The sequence below is a fragment of the Adiantum capillus-veneris genome, chromosome 14 (genome assembly GCF_014529385.1).
Source record: "Adiantum capillus-veneris isolate H3 chromosome 14, ASM1452938v2, whole genome shotgun sequence".
In the NCBI taxonomy this organism is placed as follows: domain Eukaryota; kingdom Viridiplantae; phylum Streptophyta; class Polypodiopsida; order Polypodiales; family Pteridaceae; genus Adiantum; species Adiantum capillus-veneris.
Genome location: NC_140944.1, coordinates 82,475,469 through 82,491,330, shown reverse-complemented (window position 1 = coordinate 82,491,330; position 15,862 = coordinate 82,475,469). Strand labels below are relative to the sequence as shown.

The 15,862-nt window shown below is 45.3% G+C and overlaps 1 protein-coding gene across 2 annotated transcripts in view; it reads right to left on the bottom strand.

Moving 5' to 3' along the window:
• The window catches only part of LOC147442671 (uncharacterized), a 41,798-nt gene extending 27,464 nt beyond the window's left edge, over positions 1 to 14,334 (bottom strand). Inside the window, exons 1-2 of one of the 2 annotated variants that reach the window (XM_086529695.1) lie at positions 14,214 to 14,334; positions 12,007 to 13,297 (exon numbers count right to left, since the gene is read on the bottom strand). In XM_086529695.1, the coding sequence (XP_086385821.1) occupies positions 12,228 to 13,297; positions 14,214 to 14,268 (1,125 nt within the window). In that variant the 5' untranslated portion in view covers positions 14,269 to 14,334 and the 3' untranslated portion in view covers positions 12,007 to 12,227. Of the gene's footprint in view, positions 1 to 12,006; positions 13,298 to 14,213 lie in introns of those variants that run through there. The other variant, XR_015190295.1, reaches the window with a different exon arrangement.
• Positions 14,335 to 15,862: the final 1,528 nt, after the last annotated feature.

The following is a 15,862-nucleotide window of genomic DNA, read 5'->3' as shown; positions in this document are numbered from 1 at the left end:
GGCTGGGAAAACCAAAAACGCCAAGGGAGATGATGGTTCTTGATGGGTTTTGCTGAGAAGACGCCTTTTGAGCGGGGAGCTCCTGCTGCCTCTTCTGCCATTTAGTGCTAACTTGGGTTTGCTTATATATTAACTTAGCAAAATTGCCCTACCTACTTTTGTTGGAAAGTCGCTTAAAAATAATAAGTGAAAATTACCAAAAATAGGGAAAATAGGCTAAATGCACTGGAAAATTCCCCTAACTGATTCCAATGGATTCTTATGATCATGTTGTGTGCAACCAGAGGATATGCATCTATGCTAAGTGACTGGGCATGCACGGTCTACGAATAGACTCACAAAAGTGCCAAATCATTGCTAATCTATACTGACTGGATTGACTGAACCCTGTTATGCTGTAGCTTGTCCACGGACACATAGGGTTGGGATGTGTCACGTGACACAACAAGTCGAGCCTTATAGCGATCAATTTCACCATCTGGCTTGCATTTCAACTTGTAAAACCACTTCGTACCAATGGCCTTTTTGCCAGGAGGCAATTCACATTAAGACCATGTGTCATTTTCTATAAGTGCATCATATTTTGATTGCATGGCAGCCATCCAATTTTTTGAATTATGTGCTTCATCAAAAGATAGAGGTTCCTCAACATCATGTAAGCTAGACACAGCCAAAGCATAACAATCTGATGCATAAGATGCATGGCAAGAACCTGAACGAGTACGACTAGACAAAGGTGCATCCAATTTACTATCACGCAAAGTATGCACCAACCATTTAGGCATACCTCTAGCCTGCTCATTCTCAGCTCTTTCCTCATCAAGTACATCATGTACATTGCATCAGTAATAGGCTGATCTGTAACATTTTCAGAAACCCCCATAGGTTGTACATTTGCCTCATTGGAATTTACATTCGAACTTCCACCACTAAAAAGAGGCAATAGAGTGTCGTAAATGTCCTGTGAGCTTACAATACTGTCTCTAGTACAAGACAGCAAGGGTTGATCAGAATCTTCCACAAACACAACATCCCGTGAGACCGCTTTGTTTGTGGATGATACAACCTGTAACCTTTGCTTTCAGCACTATAACCAACAAAAATGAATTTGACAACCATATCATCCAATTTTCTGCGCTGCGTTTGTGGCACCAAAGCATATGCCAAACAGTCAAAAATACGCATGTGATCAATAGAAGGCTTTCTATCATGCCATGCTTCATATAGAGTCATAGGCTGCAAAGCTTCGTAGGACACCTGTTTAGTACATAAGTGGCATACATGATGGCCTCGAGCCAAAATGAATGCGGCAAAGCTTGACTCATGACCATACATCGTGACATTTCCGTAAGTGACTTGTTTTTCCTCTCATCAACACCAATTTGCTAAGGCGTACAAGGCACTGTACATTTATCCCACGACTAGCCTTAAATTCATGAGACATATACTCCCTCCCTCGATTGGAACAAAGGGTGACCATAGTAAATTTTGAGACATTTTCAGCCATAGCCAGAAATTGATTGAAGCACAAAAACACTTCGGACTTAGCTTTAAGCGGATATACCCATGCATGCCTGGAGTAATCATCAATGAAAGTCACGAAGTACAGGTAATTGCCCAAGGACGGAGTTTGCATAGGCCGCAACCTGCATGTGGCCCTAACTGAACCACCCTTTGGAAACTTTGAACGCTACATCTTACCCAATGATTTACCAATGCGTCATAGAATCCAAGCAATCGCCTCAGAGAATCCGCGAGCAGCATGTCACCTGGCAGACCCACATCACTCCCACACGAGATCTAGTGGCCAATCTACCACCGTGAGACCTCTCCCTATCCCATCTTGGTTCATACTTGCAAACCCTAAAAACGCAGCAGAAAATCAATCCTAATTTGACCACTTTTTGGCAGGGCGAACATGCGGAATTTCCTATCTGTTCTGTGAAGAGGAACCCTCTTCCCTGGTGTCATCTGTCATGTCAACCATAGTGTGGTTCCAAGTTCCTGTGCTCTGTGTCTTTACCCAAAACAACCGAGGCTCACTCTTTGAGGAAAAAGTGATTGATATCCCGACAACGAACCTTGAAATTGGCCCATGGGGTGGTAGGCTTTGGCTTTCACCTGAAATTCTTTACTTTAACTTTACGACACAAAGGAACTTCATGAATAAGCCTGTGACTAGAATTCAACACTTCAAGACAAATCACGGCCTGGCAGCTAGAACGCTACCAAGCAGATAACGACACCTTGTTGGCCCCAAAGACTGGCGCCCCTTTCGGTATTTCTTTATTCTTATTATACTTGAGAAAAACCTGTAAACTTCCACAAGATGTCCCACTTTTATCGGGCTGAAATTCCTCTACTCCAACCCGATTTCAGCAACATAACCATAGTAGAAGTCTCCACAGACAAAATCCCAAGCAAACATAGACTTTCCACGCACTTTAGAGCTCTTTGCAAAACCTGGCAAGAAATTGCAGCTCGCTGAATTCTCTGTTTTACGCTCTGATCCGTGTGCAGATCACTTTTCTACGTAGCCCTCGAGCTCTCGCACCTGTAGGGTCACTTGCCCCTTGAATTAGATGACATCCTCGCGAGAAATCTCTTCAAAATGGACAAGCACCCAATGCTTTCCCGAGGCTCCCCTAACAAATAAACAATTTGAACCCTTGCAACTAGCCCTCAACAAGCTGTCCAAACCTGTCCATGGCTGTAATTGCAGGTTTTTGACCCAATTTCGCCAACATAACGGTGCAAATATCCCTATAGGTCAAAAGTACAAGTCAAGGACACTTTCCCTTGCGGTATGGAAGCTTTCCAATGAGCTGCAGGTCGATTTCAGTGTGCTGTAATTTTCTGTTTTGCCACTTTTAGGTGCCTACTGCCCTGTACATGCATCCCAAGGCCTTTCCGAGGTTCCCTTGGCGATTCCCTGCAGTTTAGGTGCAAAACCCTAAACCTGCAGAAAAAACACAGCAGGCTGTAATTCTCTGTTTTGGACCGTTTCGAGCGGAGCGAGCACGCCTACACGTGTCTCAAGTGCTCCCGCACACAATGGGACAGTTCCCTTTCAAATCGGACGAGTTTTCACGCAAGAAAACTCTCCGTTTTCGCATTTCTTAGGGATGGAACTGTGCGTACCTGAAGGGGATTAGCAATTAGCTAATCCGGTTCCTGTACAAAAGGCTCTTGCCTTGGCAAACGCGCATTAAACCCCCATACTGTAAATGGTCATCTAAGAAGCCCAACTAGTGGGGCATTACCATATGTGCAAAGGGGAGAAAGAAAGAGATGCACGAGAGAAAATCATTGCGCTACATAGAGCAAGGGAGAAGGCAAGCTTTCCATTAATGCTGTGAGCACCTGCACCCACTACTCACACACACTGTAGGACTTAATGGGCTGAAATCAGCCCTCTTGAAATGGGCGCCCCCTCTTGTTGATGCTTCTGGCAATTGCATCAAGAGCCGCCATGTGTGCAGTTTGCCTCTTTTGAGTTAATTCTCTAGTACCCACCAACTTATAAATGTCGCGAGGGACCTAAATGACTTTGAATTGAGCCTAGACACCCTTGTACCATAGTAACAGGGAATGGCCGTTTTCAGGTATCCGTTCCCCGTTCCCATTCCAAGTTCCCGTTCTGAATCCCCGTTTCGTGTTTCAAACGTGAGTACCCATAACAGGGAATGGCATTTTGTTCCGCATTCTCGTTCCCCTTTCCCGTTCCGGTTTCCCGTTCCTGGTAACTATGCCTTGTACTACTCGGATTCCAATGCCGATTAGCCCGACCAACTCGTGGTGACCTCCCCTTCCCGACTACGAGTGAAACTCTCAGCCGTCGGCCGTTTCACACTGGCCACGCAATGTCCGATCATTTTGCAACTTCAAAAGGAGGGTCCCAAAAATTAAACAAAAATCATCGGAAAGAAACCAACAACTCAAGTTAGCAATTGCCACGTCCTCGTGACACGCGCACTCACATGGGAGATCTCCATGGTGGAGTGCCGTCACGAGCAGTGTAGCAAACTGATGTACTACGCCGAACAAGGTGAAGATACTGCGTGACGGACCCGAAGTAAATGTGTGAACAACTCCTTGTCGTAAAAGAAGTGCCAATAGGCCTACAAGTGTCCTGCCCAATAGGATCGGTGGTGTCTGTAGTCAAGCCGTCTAGAGAAAATGGGGAAGTCCAAGAACCGTCATCAGTATGCACGGAAGCCTTTCAATGCATGAAGCTGTAACCGAGTGCGGCGAGGTGGCTAAGCTGTGTAAAACTCAAGGAAAGTCAGATATAGTAATCTGCGCTGTAAATGTCCTCTGAAACAAGGAAAGCCAGACTAGACAGTCTACACTATAGAAGCTACTGTAAGCTGCAGCAGTCACCGAGAGACCGCACGAACCACCACCGGATGGCGTCCTGTCAATAGGTAGAGTAATCCAAGATGAGGGGAAAGCCAGACTCAACAGTCTGTGTTATGAACGGCCTCTTAGAAGAGGTGTGGTCAGACCAAGCTGTCTGCACCATGATCATCCTATAGAAGTAGGAAAGCCAGACTGAGCGATCTGTGCTGTTAATAATCTCTGATAAGAGGAAAGGCCAGACCAATCTGTCTGCACTGTCTTGCCTGTATGATGTCTCCCCTGCCTCCAATCCTCCGATGTCAACCAAAATAGAATCGGCGTCAACGCCACCAAGCCGCATCTTGGTGTAGCTCTCAATGTGAATGAGCTAGGAGTGGCCTACTGCCCAGGTCGGGGATAAGTCTGTTGTAAGGTTACCGAGGGTGAGTGTAAGCAACTCTGAAGGTAGCAATCTAAATGATCAAGAGTGTAGAAGAGCAACTGCACTACCATCGAAGCCAAGCTCCGGGTGACTCCGAATGTAGTCGCAGGATACCTGATCTCCCGCATCTCGCAGGTAAACTCTCCAAGAGAGTCCAAAGCATTGAAGTCCCACTCCAGTCTGTAGATCCAAGCAATGAACCTGTCCAAGAAGAGATCCAAGATCCCCTCCCTAAGCCCATGTAGATGCTCCTGTGTAAGCAAGCGATCTGACATGTCGAGGTCAAGTGGTAAGTGTCTGTCCACCCAAGATGGTGGTGCCTTCTCTGAGAATGTCGAAATCCCATATGCCATGAGCATGGCCATATCTCGTGTGAACTCCTCTAATGGGTGCATGGGTGTGTCCATAGTAAACCACAAGCCACCACCCCCTCTAGAGTGCACAACCGCCGAATGATGGCTGGAATGAATGGATCTCCAAGGATCGTAAGCCAATGTCGAAGATATCGTGTACTGAAGCAGTCGCTGAGAGATTGCATGGACCACCATCGGATGGTACCCTAGCAGGAGGTAACTTCATCCTCTGTGAAAAACACAAGCCATGTGGCTACTGTCCACCCAAAAATGCAACTGCGAGGTGATGAAAATGCATGCTCGTGTGCTCCCAGCATGGTCCAGAGCAGTGCAGAGGGTGTGGGGAGGGTTTATCTTTGTGTGCACAGCCGTCGGAGGGCTGAAAACAGAGAAAAAATAGCAGGTATGAATCGCTGAAATCTGTAGCAAATGAAGAGGATTCTCGTCGGCAGTGCACCAGATGCAAAAACGGGTAGGAGGGCAAGATCTGTAGAGGGCCAAGGCTAGTGCTGCCCCCCTCTGCTGAAAACACTGCTGAATCAGCCCTGAAAATGCTGAGTTGCCCAAAAACGCAAATCTGGCTGAAAAATGCAGGTGGAGAGAGGGTTTTTCCGGCGAGGAAAGAGCCCAAAAAGGTAGCGCTGGCAGCCAGAACTGATGAGTGCCATGTGTGGAGACGAAAACGCAAGTGGAGATGGGGCCTTCCCCGACAGAAAACTCCATATTCCATCGTGTGGGTGGTTTTTGCAAAACCTTGGCAGATCTGAAGAAAACGCTGGCTGATCCAGCCCTTGGGAGAAAAACCTGATGCGGATGATGCGCCTTGGACTCAACTGGCGATCGATACCATGTGAGAGTGCGCGTGTGCAAAAGCGTTGGAGAGGAGAGAGAGAGAGAGAGAGAGAGAGAGAGAGAGAGAGAGAGAGAGAGAGAGAGTGTCACAAGGCGGGCACCACGTGCCAATAGAAAAGAACAGACTGAACAACTTTAAGCACTTCAAATAACAACTGAACTGAGAGAGAGAGAGAGAGACAACACGCGACACGGAGTGGCGGAATTCCACCCCCTTTCGGTATTTCTTTATATTGCATCAACACAGTACAAGCCGGTACTCCAAACTCTACACCTTCTCCAGGAAGCATGCCAGAGAATGAGCCCTAACCTCATATTTAAAGGCCCTTCGCCTAAAAAGCAATTACAGCGAAAAGCCATCAAAACTCAAAAGCTCCTCGTCCAAAAAGCAATGCCAAAAGCTGCCAGCTTTTCGTAAATCGCGTTGGTGTCCGTACAGCAAGCCACGTGTCAGTCAACCACGTCAGCATATCAAGGTTAGGGTTAGGGTTAGGATTTCTGAGTTTAGGGTTAAGGTTTCGGGCAGAATTAGGGTTTTTGATTTTAGGGTTAGGGTTTCAACAAAATTAGGGTTTTGGGCAGAATTAGGGTTTCTCATTTATGGTTAGGGTTTCTATAGATTTAGGGTTTTGGGCAAAATTAGGGTTTCTAATTTTAGGGTTAGGGTTTCAACAGAAATAGGGTTTTGGGCAGAATTAGGGTTTTTGATTTGAGGGTTAGGGTTTCAGCAAAATTAGGGTTTCGCCACGTCGGCAGTTTGTTAAATCTCCCCTTCTTGAAAGAAAGTAATCGTCCGCGATTAGAGCATATCTGCAAAACAACTCAAGTTAGCTCAAAAATTTCCGAGGGTCATTCCGAGTGACATTTGAGGGACAATCAGTTTGCTCTTTTTATTAAGGAGTTAGCTTCTCCTTTCTGCTCTTTTGATCAAGGAGTTAGCTTCTCCTTTCGGCTCTTTTGATCAAGGAGTTAGCTTCTCCTTACGTCGAGATCGGAACTCTTGATATTCCGGCGTAGTAAAATTAGCCATCACGCCCAGACTGTACTGATCTTCCACGGGTGTCTTGATGAAACCGACCCGCGGTGGGGCGGTAGGCGTTGGCTTTCACCCGAAATTCTTTACTTTAGACACACACACAGAGCACTTTGCAAAGGAAGCCTACGACGGGAATTCACACACACACACGGCTCGGAAGCTAGAATGCTCCGAGCAGATGCCGACAACCTGTAGGCTCCAAAATTGGCGCCCCTTTCGGTATTTCTTTATTCTTTAACAGAGGGAATAAAACCTGTGATCTCCTACAAGCTGCCCCGCACAATCTAGGCTAAGAAACACCTGTTCTAGGCCGATTTCGGCAACATAACTATACTAGGACGCTTCACAGTCAGTATCCCCACGCAATAGGTGACTTTCCCGACGCATATGGACACTTTGCAAAACCTGGCAAGAATCTGCAGCACGCTGAATTCTCTGTTTTCTGCCCCGAAAATGCGCCAGTTCACCTGTACAGCGGTCCCCTCGCGTCCCCGAACCTCCTGGGGGTATTAGGGTCCGTTTAGGGCTGAAACCCTAAACCTGCAAAAATACACAGTAGGCTGTAATTCCCTGTTTTGGGCTCCGTTTCGCGTGCCGGTCACATCTGTAGCAAGACCTCGAGCTCCCGCACCTATAGGGCTACTTGCCCTTTGAATCGGACGAGATTTCTGATGTAAAACTCTCCGAATTCACTTGTACCTGCGGGGGATTAGCCGCTAGCTAATCCAGTACCTGTGCAAGAGGCTCTTGCCTCGGCAATCGTGCATGAACCCACATAACTGTACATTGGTCAAATGAAAAGCCCACTAGTGGGGCATAACATATTGCTCGTAGGGGAGAGAGAGAGAGAGCAGTGCATAGCGTGCAAGGCATCACTCCTGGCACCGCACTGTACATAAGAGGGAAAGGAAGCACTTCATACCTCTTAACCTGTGACAGGTTCTCAATGAAGCATCCCCCCAGCATAAATCGAGCGCCCCCTCTGCTGCCCTTGACCTGTAATGCGTCTGTGAACAAATAGATGCAAAAAGGGGAAGATTTCCATGGCTGCCAAAACCTGCGTATCGCTAGCAAAACAGCCCTGTAAACACGCATCTGATGCCTTCCAATGCTGAAAATGAGCTTCTGGGTCCAAGGTAAAGTCATGGGAAGCTCAAAAAATGCAAAGAAATGGCTGAAAATCATAGTTAACAGCCTCCAAAACTGCTCCAAAAAGTCAGTTACGAGTTCTGTTCTCCCAGACTTGGTAAATTGACCAAAAAGTGCCATTTGGCACTCATACATGCAATTTCCCCGCATTGGGCTTCCTGTTTAAAAATCTCTCAACAGGTGCATCAATTGACTTTGCAGCAGAGTACTAGAATGTTTCCCTTGTCATACCGGAGGTAATGACGCGAACACATTTCACGGCCCAAAATAGCAGTTCCCTAAATTTTAGGAGATGCTTCCGTTGGGCTCCCACTGGTCATCTGACCATCTATCCTCATTGGGACCGCATTCAAAAGTGCAAAGTGGCCCAACTGTCGGATACTTTCTGTTGGTGATCCCACCTTGACTTTATGCCTTTATTGAGTTCACTTCCTAGTATCCACCAACTTGCTAAGTGCGACGGGGGGACCTGTATGATCTTGCTCTGAGCATAGACATCCTCTTACTGTACGAATTCCAGTGCCGACCCACTTCCCGTCTGCGGGTGAAACTACCGTTCACATTGGCCATACAAAGTCTGACCATTTGCAACTTCAAAAGGAGGGTCTCAAAAATAAAACAAAAATCATTGTAAAGAAACCAACAACTAAGGTTAGCATTTGCCACGTCCTCGTGACACTTGATGCACTAGAATTACATACCCAAGCAATCTCAATCAATTAGGAATTTTCAGTAGTTGGCACACCACAATGCAACACAAATGCTTACATATGCATGTTACAAGACATAAAAACATAAGCCGCCGATGAACACTCTCCCCGCAAATAACCATCCAGGTCCGGGCCATGAGTTGTTCAACGACTCCCTCATTACTCCTCCCGCAAATAACCTAAAAAGGTCCAAGCCATGAGGTATAGAGGCCTTTTACAACCAAACGCCTCCCAGACCGCAGCCTGCGTCGTTTGGAGGTACTGAGAGTAACCACTGCTCGGACTTCTTAATACTCCTCCCGTATAACCATCCAGGTCCGGGCCATGAGTAACAACAACAATACTCCCCTCGTAAATAACCACAAGGGTTCGGGCCATGAGTAAAAAAACAGCACTTTTCAATCATTCAATACTGCCCCCGCTAATAACCACAAGGGTCCGAGGTCCGGGCCATGAGTAAAAACAACACTTTTCAATCATTCAATACTCCCCCAGCAAATAAACACAAGGGTCCGGTCATGAGTATGAACAAGCATTCTCAAACATAATTTCTCACTACTCCACCCGGGAGTAAAATCACCAATCAATGAAACCCATATCAAACCAGAGTCAAACAATTCAAATCAGCACCAAGACAGGTTTAAAACAGATAGCATCCACTTCAAAGAAATTCCAAACAGGATCACCAAACAAGTTCTCAAACAGATTTGAAACTTAAAAAGCGATCTCGACATCAGTTGAGCTCGAAAAGTCGACTGACTTTCCATCCTGAAACCTGCATCAAAAATTAGGGTTAGGTTCCTTCCATAAGGTCGTAGACAACCACAGCATGGTCCATCAGCTCTTGGACAGATAGTGTTCGTCTGGCGGCGATGGTAGTCTCAAGACATAACAATCACACCGGACCTCCAAGGTCATCTGCTCGTGAAGAGACATCTACTGGGAGATGTCGAGAAACTTCAAGTTATAATCTGCTAGGGTTTTCATGGCAAGCATTTCAGGATACCCCAGTCTGCCATAAGTTGCACTCCAAAGAAAGATGTCAGAAACCATATAACTTCGGGCAAAAAAAAAAAATCTTGAAAGCTTGCCAAGTACTTGGAGTATGCTGCTTGGTAGCTGTAGACATCAACATCTGCATGGCACTGCTTCTGAGAAAAACGGTGACTTGAAACAAATCTGGATCCTTCTCTTGCAAGCCATCTTAATTGGCTTATGCCCTGTAAGACATGAGCGGTGAAGACGGGAGCGCGCCCAATGCGCGATGAAGTAAGGGTGGGAGTGGCTAATAAGTTCGGGTTGGGGGACGAAGATACCTCGAACAAATTCCAATAGCTCTGTCTGCTCTTTTGTAGGACCAGTATGCTTTCAGAAAAGCACACGCCCTAATGCTCTGGTACCACTGTCACAAGGCGGGCACCACGTGCCAATAGAAAAGAACCAACAGACTGAACAACTTTAAGCACTTCAAAATAACAACTGAACTGAGAGAGAGAGAGACAACACGCGACACGGAGTGGCCGAATTCCACCCCAGAGAGCATTGGCCCCAAACCTTGGCGCCCCTTTCGGTATTTCTTTATATTTCATCCACACAGTACAAGCCGGTACTCCAGACTCTGCACCTTCTCCAGGAAGCATACCAGAGAATGAGCCCTAACCTCATATTTAAAGGCCCTTGGCCTAAAAAGCAATTACAGTGAAAAGCCTTCAAAACTCAAAAGCTCCTGGTCCAAAAAGCAATGCCAAAAGCTATCAGCTTTTCATAAATCGCGCTGGTGTCCGTAGAGCAGGCCACGTGTCAGCCCGCCACGTCAATAAATCAAGGTTAGGGTTAGGGTTAGGGTTTTTGATTTTAGGGTTAAGGTTTCGGGCAAAATTAGGTTTTTTTATTTTCGGGTTAGGGTTTAAGCAGAATTAGGTTTTTTTATTTTAGGATTAGGGTTTCAGCAAAATTAGGGTTTTGGGCAGAATCAGGGTTTCTGATTTTAGGGTTAGGGTTTCAGCAGAATTAGGGTTTCGACGCATCAGCAGTTTGTTAGAGAGAGAGAGAGAGAGAGACACAAAAACGTTGGTGTGTGGAAGAGGGGGCGATCACCCTCCCTAACTACCACAGCATGGAGACCCATACAATGATCAGATGTAATGAAATGTGCTCTCCCCTGGCCCCATAAATATGAGTGCCCAAGGTGGGCGCCCAACTCAAGAGGACGGCCGGCCCCAAACTCGGGCGGCCGGACAAGGTACAACCTATGCTATGGGTGGCCAACCCGGAGACACTAGCCGTACAAGGAAGTGCCCTAGACCTATGTGAAGTAGACCTGTGTGAAGCAGCAGAGTGGTGTAAATCTAATAGCGGTCATCTATGATCTATGTCAACCCCACATCAAGAAACTTGGGTATTGCTAACAGTTATGGTGTGTTGTTTGAAAAGTTTGAGCACTTGTTTCTCCACAATGATCTTCCCCCGACACTCCCTCCCGAGCGACCTGAGAATCATGTCATCGACCTAGTGAACGGAGCCCAACCTGTAAGTACGTTTCCATACCGTTTGAACAAGGGTAATGAAGAGGAGCTAGAGCGCCAACTAGGTGAGTTGTTGGATAGGGGTTTTATACATCCCAATGTAATTCTTTGTGTTCGTAAGAAAGATGGCTCATCACGGTTATGTGTGGATTACAGGGCCCTCAATGAGATGACAGTCAAGAACAAATTTCCTATGTCTCGCGTCAAGTACATTTTGGAGCGTCTCAATGGGGCTATCGTGTTTTCGAAAGTTGATTTGAAGAGTAGTTGCGACCACGTAAGAATCGCAAAGCGAGACATCTACAAGACCGCCTTTAGGACCGAGCGCGGCCATTACATGTTCATTGTTATGCCATTTGGTCTTATGGGTGGGTACGTTTATGCGTATGATGATGCGTATCTTTACTCAAAGAAAAAGGGATTGATTAATCACCCTTGCTTCAAGGGTAAGATGTTGTGTGTGTGTGTGTGTGTGTGTGTGTGTGTGTGTGTGTGTGTGTGTGTGTGTGTGTGTGTGTGTGTGAGAGAGAGAGAGAGAGAGCACTGTATTGATACTTCATTAGTGAATCCAATTTTTGTATCCCAAATAAGAGAACTTAGAAGGCACCACTGCAATTGCATACTCTCATAAAATTCCTTTGAAATTACATTTCCTTTTTTTCAAACAAGAGTTTCCTGGCAACTACAGCCAAAAGAACAACACTGGCTTAATAAGAGTTGGGCAAGGCAGCATTATACATTTATTGCCATGGTACACCCATGTGACGCAATAATCAACTCAGGCCTTGCCAACAAAGAATGGGGTTCCTCAAGCAATAGTTACTGGCTACATATGATAGGGATGAGAAATCTGAAAGTGAAATGAATGCATGACAAGAGAGCTAAAGCAGCAGCCATGGATAGTCTAAAGACCAAGAAGTTGACAAAGTGGAAGAAGGGGCCCAAAGCAGAAGCAACTGTTAAGGAGGCAAGAACAAAAAAACTGTTGCGACGAGCCATCCAAGGGATGGTAGGCCACTTGGGGGCCCCAAGTGTCACAACTCTGTTGCTCCACTCCATGCTGAAGCCACGCTCTGGGGATCTGAGCAACGAGTTCAGATAGACCTGCTCTTCTGGCAGTAAAAGCTCCTGGCCTTCCCTGTTGGGCACAGCTCTCAATAGGCTGTCAATCTCTCTGACTGAGAACTGTGAGCTGTAGATAATCCGAAATGCATACGCAGCTATTGCCAATGTCCCCTTCTCGATGTGCTTATTTTGATCCGATCCCCTTTCCCAAATTTTTCTCAGCGCCTGCCTCAAACTGACCAACTTTTCAGGATTGCAGCAGGCAGATTCTGCGTTGTTGCTGATTCTCTCCATGACCAAAGGCATCAAAGGTATCAATGCCCTGATATATACTTTTGACTCCTTTTCTTCCTCCCGTTCGAATACATTAATGCACACCAAGTCTATAAGAATGTGTGCAAGCTTCTCTCCTGATTTCACACTTTTCACACCAAGCGTCCTCGATGCATCCCTCTTCCCTAATTTCTCAAAGCACAATGCCGCTTCATGCCCTGTCCCTTGTATGTTATCCTGCAAAACTTGTGCAAGGGCAGACAAAAGATTCTTTTGATGCCTTATTATCTCTTGAGAAGTATCCATATCTAACCACGAGCAAAGCATTTTCACAGCTGCCTCCCTGGCATAGGCATCATTTGACACCAGAGCTACTCTAGCAGCTTCAAAACCTTGCCCTTGAGGAAAAGAGTAAGCATACACTGCTAGATCCTCATAAAGCTTCAGAATGACTAATTCTTTGTTATTCTGCCTGTACAGTTGAGCCAGGGAGCGAAACACGAATGCCAAAATGTCATAGTCGCTAGCAATGAGCATTCCATTCCCCATTCCTGTCCAGAACAAGTTCATATATCTACACACCATCTCATCATAATAGTCCCTTAAGCCGTATGACTGGACATAGAGGAGGATAAGTATTTTACAATGCACTACGGCAAGGAAGGCAATTAGGCCATCTAGCGAAGCAATCCCATAAAATATGAGCAAGCTGGAATCAATCACATCAAATTCTTGATGTGAATGCTTTTGGCGCATTAGCACCGCGTGGAAGCGCTGGCCAGCAAATATGGCATCAAAAACTGTAATAGCCACCTGGATTGCCTGATCAAGCATTCTAAAGATGGCAAAAAGAATGTCAGTGTGCTTCTTAGCAGAAAAAGGAACATTGTGATGTTGATAGACAGTAAAAGTTGGGTCATGGAAGCCTCGCACGAGCTTGCGAGCAATAAAATGCCCAAAACAAATACCAATAAACAGGCGCAACGCAATTAACAACAATAGGAATGTGACAGAGTAAAAATCGTCACGGCTCAGGTCAGCTAGCAATGCCCCTAAAATAACTGCCGAAGCCCATGTGAGGGCACAGAAACCCAGAAAACGATTGGCACTGAAAAAACAAGCAGTGAGGAGGGCGCTCCATTTCACCTGCTTAAGCTTGCACTCAAAATCCTTGAACATTTTCTGCTTATGTGCCTGGCTCGATGTAATGGTGGAGCCACTAACTCCTCCGCCGGTATTTCGGTCGGGAGTAGCACTGTGGATCTCCTCGTAGGCGTTTATCTCAGAATTGTTACTCTCAATCTCCATTCTCTCTCTCTCTCTCTCTCTCTCTCTCTCTCTCTCTCTCTCTCTAAGCATTCTGGCCAATCAACTTCAAATTAGCCGCATTCTCCAACTCTGTGTGTGTGTGTGTGTGTGTGTGTGTGTGTGTGTGTGTGTGTGTGAGAGAGAGAGAGAGAGAGAGACCTGAAAGAGGAGTCTGCTGCTCAGACCGCGGTCTTCTCCTAGTTGAAGGTTCCATGCAGATTCTCTAGTCAGTGACGACGACCTTGGAAGAAAACTTCAACAAGCCTTGTGAAGAAGTGAGTAGTGGTTTATGAGAAAAGTGCAAAAAAAGAGTAGGGGCCCAATCACTTTTACTCTTTTATCACTGAGAATCAGTAAAGATGCCGCCAATTGCATGAGCATTGACCTGTCAATCGCTGAAAACGTTAGGGCTGCCAATTACAAGAGCCGCTAGCTGCCAGAGAATAGGTAAAGAGGCGGTCACAGAGGAGCTTTGGCGCCCCTTGGCGGATGGATCTCAAGGTGTTCAAACCTTGCATCCTTTTTTAGGGGGTGAATGTCCAGGAGGATGAGTTCCAAAGATAAGATTTGAAAGAATCTTGCAACAAATGAATAAAGGAGAAGACGAGCCAGTAGTAGTAGTAGAAGCCAGACAAAACACATTAAATCTAAAATTACGAGGAATCAAAGCAGATACGATTAGAATCTCATGAGATGCGAGGTGCAGCTCGCTCGCAAGCAGGTGGCGACTTGCGATGGGGGAGGCAAGGCGACGCAGTTGGGCACACCCTCTCAACTATGGTTTCAATGGTCCTTGTCTTTGAAATGGTGAACTTTTTTTATCTTCAAGCTCTTGATTTGAGTACTTGTGTAACAAGTGAAAGGGTCACGACGGCTTTCAAAAACAATAAGAAAGCAATAAAATTGTTAGGTTGAATTAAACTGGTATCAATGTTTGGGAAAGGATTGCCTCAGCTTAGTCTTGAGCTTATTGGAAATCGAGACTAGCTAGCTGCAAACCATGGTAAATGAAAGAAAAACCGATGAAATATGTGAGAAAGTCATCCAAAAATTTTGCAAATCTCAAAAAAATTGTTAGTATTCTCGGTTTTTTTCTTTGTGAGGAGGAAACTCGATCAGCAGTCGCTTAATAAAAGGGACTTTCTCGAACATTAACACTGACTTGAATCAACCTATAAAATGCAAGAAATATACAGTCATGTGAAGTTGTGAAACGAAAGGTGAAATAAAAAGAACTAATTAATGTGTGTGTGTGTGTGTGTGTGTGTAGAATTTATTAGAATTATGCAAGGTAAAGTTTCACTTTAGCATTCTAAAACAATAGAATGCAAAAAAAAACATATGTGTGTGTGTGTGTGTAAAATTCACTAAAATTATGCAAGGTGAAGCTTCACTTTAGCATTCTAAAACAATAGAATGCAAGAAAAGTGAAGATGGTGAAATGAAAGGTAAGTCTCCATCATGAGCTAAAACAATGAAAGTCTCCCTAACCCAACACAACACTAACGGTTTCTTTTAGAAAGCCAAAAGACTGTTCGGTACTATGAATGGGTATTCTACCACCTTTTCACCTTTTCATTGACATAGTGTCCTTTGTAGTTTGAAAGGATTCTTTAGTGTAGGCATGGTTGTTGACATTTGTGTAACTCTCTCTTTAAAGAGGGGCATTGAGTATTGTATCAAACATTAATTTTTATGCTTTTGAAATAAATTGCAATACTTTTTTTTTCAAAAAAATATAATATTTTATTGTGATACCTTATGTTTTCAAATACTAATGTCACTTTCTATTTTTCTCTCTCACAAAG